At 44.9% G+C, this 3,221-nt stretch overlaps 1 protein-coding gene across 1 annotated transcript in view; it reads right to left on the minus strand.

Annotated features, from left to right (window-relative positions):
- The window catches only part of LOC103523230 (probable ATP-dependent RNA helicase kurz), a gene marked incomplete at its 3' end in the record, with an annotated part of 10,677 nt that extends 7,462 nt beyond the window's left edge, over positions 1–3,215 (minus strand). Inside the window, exon 1 of the mRNA XM_008488292.2 lies at positions 3,070–3,215. Within this exon, the coding sequence (XP_008486514.1) occupies positions 3,070–3,211 (142 nt within the window). The remainder of the gene's footprint in view (positions 1–3,069) is intronic.
- Between the last annotated feature and the right edge of the window lie 6 nt (positions 3,216–3,221).

The raw sequence follows: 3,221 nt of genomic DNA on the forward strand, positions 1-3,221 counted from the left end.
TAGACCACTCTGTTCCTTTACTGTAATAATGGAACCTGTTGAATCTCACTGAGATTCGAACTCTTTCACACGCCCCTATACTGTGCTCACCCTCACACAGTATATGGTCAAGATCGTCTTAACACAGGTACGCGTTCAGCGCACCAAATATAAGGAAATATTATGGAACTCAGAGACATTTCATGCACTCAAATTGTGTGAGCATTTAATGGCACATTAGTGTTCATTAGTGGTGGGTATATACTACGGGTGTTGGGCTGTTCAGAGGTGAGTGAGAAGGTACATAGGGACGGAAGCGTTATTAATATATTATGCTCACCATACTTCATTCCGTGCCTATAGCGTGTGATCAACCCTGTAAATGAAGACAGAGAAGAACTCAAATTAGCCCCTGCCAGCATATTTAGCTTGGGTTGCTACCTGCATCTCGTCTCTCTTTGTAAGTGCTAGGTTGCGGGTTCGATTCCCTGCCCAGGTGGTAATTCTCATCCTCCATTCAGGATGGATAGAGTCTGTTGTTCCTTCTGGGATACCCAGTGGCTTTTCTGCTATCTTCATCAAGAGGTTGCACGTGCTACCTGATCCACTCATACACGCTATCTGTCTGAGAAGACGGGCCTGAAATAATGAAAAACGGTTCCTTGAGCCATTTAATCTAGCTTCTTAGAGTAAGCCGCCTGTGAGTTTGTAAGTCTGTCCACTCTGTTCGATTTCCTACGCATAAGTACTTTATCCGTAAAGAGGTTACGTTCGATCTTAGACCAATCTGCGCTTTCAATCTAACTGTCTGAATACCTACTTCGCATCTTGACAATAGATTTTTCTTGCATAGATCACTTTATTCAGATCTTATGACTGGGTGTCTCAATATGGGCTACTTTCTATCTTATAACGGATTATCGTTATACCCTGATACTTGCGAAACTTACTGTACCCTCTCGATAATTCATGTTCTGTCATCCGTCTGAAGAATCTCCTCATACACCACCCATGGTAGATGACGTCCTCAAATCTGATCCAGGAATGTAAGATACCACAGCTCAGCTCATTTCAGGGATTATGGATATATAGGCTGGTTTATATCTTGGGATACCCAGGCTTTCTTTATTTCCGTCTTCCATCATAGGTGGCACGTGCCTACCTGATGCCACCATACAACCGAGAACAGCGCTATCTGCTGAGAAGCCGGACTGCTGAAACGTATGCGCAACAAACAGTTCATTATTTTTGCTCTGCGAGGCATTCCTAATTGGCATTGAGAGTAGCGATGTGAAGTCTTGTCACTGCTGGTACGTATGGTTCGATGCCGTCCAAACTCACGATTTACGCGGTATTTTCTAAAACGATGTGATGCGGTTCGAATCGTGCAGAACGAAAGATTCCGCTGTCACCTCATCTGTCCTGCTCTACTTTCATCACTCGAGTTTCGCAACTGATACTATTTTGAGCTATATATATTAGGTACAGGGTGGCAAGGCAAATCTCTTGGATTTTCATAAAACTTACCTGAGTATCTTGAAGGAGGAGCCATGTCAGGAATCTACACACAGTTCCAAGATCGGAATAGTTCATATTGAGCTCATTGGTCCAGTTGTATTCCTCAGCCTTCCTTGTTTTCTACAACAGCTTTTCAGTCGCAGTCCCATGCTTGATACAGAATCTTCCATGTTACCAGACACATTGGGCTTTCTCTCGCTGCTCCTACTGCTCTCAACAGAACCATCAGATCACCTACCAACCACCAAAATAAATTCGAAAACCCGATCTATTGAAAATATTCGCTTTCAAGAGGCTCTCGGACCCCTCCTCGTGCGTGATACCTAATCGTGGACCATAATATTTAATTGCACACCATCGACAAATAGTCTTCACTGAGCAGTGATAACTGCCACATCGATGCTTAATGTACTCTGAAGCCATGGACTATACACCAACGATCAGTATGTTCTCAGGGACGACGGTGAACGCACACAAGAATGTTAAACGCCTACGAGAACTCTCTGAGAATGTTCTCGTGAGCACTCTCCGAGAACGTTCTCTGAGCGTTTTCCGGAGAAACGGTTCTTTAGGTGTTCTTCGAGAATCACCCTCTGAAAGGTTGTAGTTCTGTAACTTTTTCTTTTGAAAACCAGAGGGGATCGGAACATCAGTACACCTACCTAGAAGCAATGAGTTGTTTGACTCCGCGGCCCACTTGGTTCGTATATTGGTGACATTACTCATCCGGACTTAATAGTAACGTCCTGTACAGACAGAGCAGCTACAATCGGCTATGGTGTAGGGGAAGAAGGTTATGCTGGTGTGAGAGACCAGAGCATCTTAGGCACAACCGGGGTGACACGGCGGAAACAGGGACATGGCTTCGCCTAGCGGGGTCAACCTTGGAACAGTACTCATTACCGAAAGAAATACGAATAAATTGTAGATTATTCTATTAAAACACGAGAACACAAGAAGATAGATGCTTCTCAGCTTTTACCGTGTTCCACGTCAGGCTCCCATGGCGTAGTGGTCACTGCGCTCGCCTTGCACGCGGGAGAGACTCGGGTTCGATTCCCGGCGGGGCTAGAAATTTGTTATCATGCAAATAATTGATTCCGTGACTGGCTGTTGCGGGGCCCACTCAGCCTCGTGAGGAAAATGAGTAACTATGACATATAAATGCGTGTAGCGACCGGTGCCAGCATGGTAGGTAAATATTGGATTTTAGGATTATTGAGATATTGGGAAAAATCCTACAATGCTGCAGTGAGCACCAAAGTTGTGACATAACGACAGAAAGAAACTGCATTTACATTTTACTGTGTTTAGACGGGGTCGGTGTGTTTCGTCGGCCTTTCAATCAGCCCTAGCTAGGGTGATTGCTTGTATTTTGAGCTACAAAAATTTTACGAGCGGATGCAGTTCGCACTCAAACTTGGCTATTTCTTTAAAACGAGGCTTATCTGTTTGGAATAAAACCCTTCACGGGCGGGAATCGAACTCGCGACCTAGGGCTTTACAATGCAGATGCCTTAAAAGCTAATGCAAGCAGATTGGCTAGCTGAGTTTTAATTTCTTCCTTCTTACCCATATGTTTGGTCTTCCCCGTGGTTTTGACCAGCACTGGTTGCAAGGCTCCCAGTAGGGCTAGTCTCCTCTCGCCTGCTCTCAGCTGAATCACATCAGGGGCGGAGGGAAAGGGGAAATTGACCACGCGATGTATACTCATTGCTTTCATC

This window comes from Diaphorina citri, unplaced genomic scaffold (genome assembly GCF_000475195.1).
Source record: "Diaphorina citri unplaced genomic scaffold, Diaci psyllid genome assembly version 1.1 scaffold17691, whole genome shotgun sequence".
In the NCBI taxonomy this organism is placed as follows: domain Eukaryota; kingdom Metazoa; phylum Arthropoda; class Insecta; order Hemiptera; family Psyllidae; genus Diaphorina; species Diaphorina citri.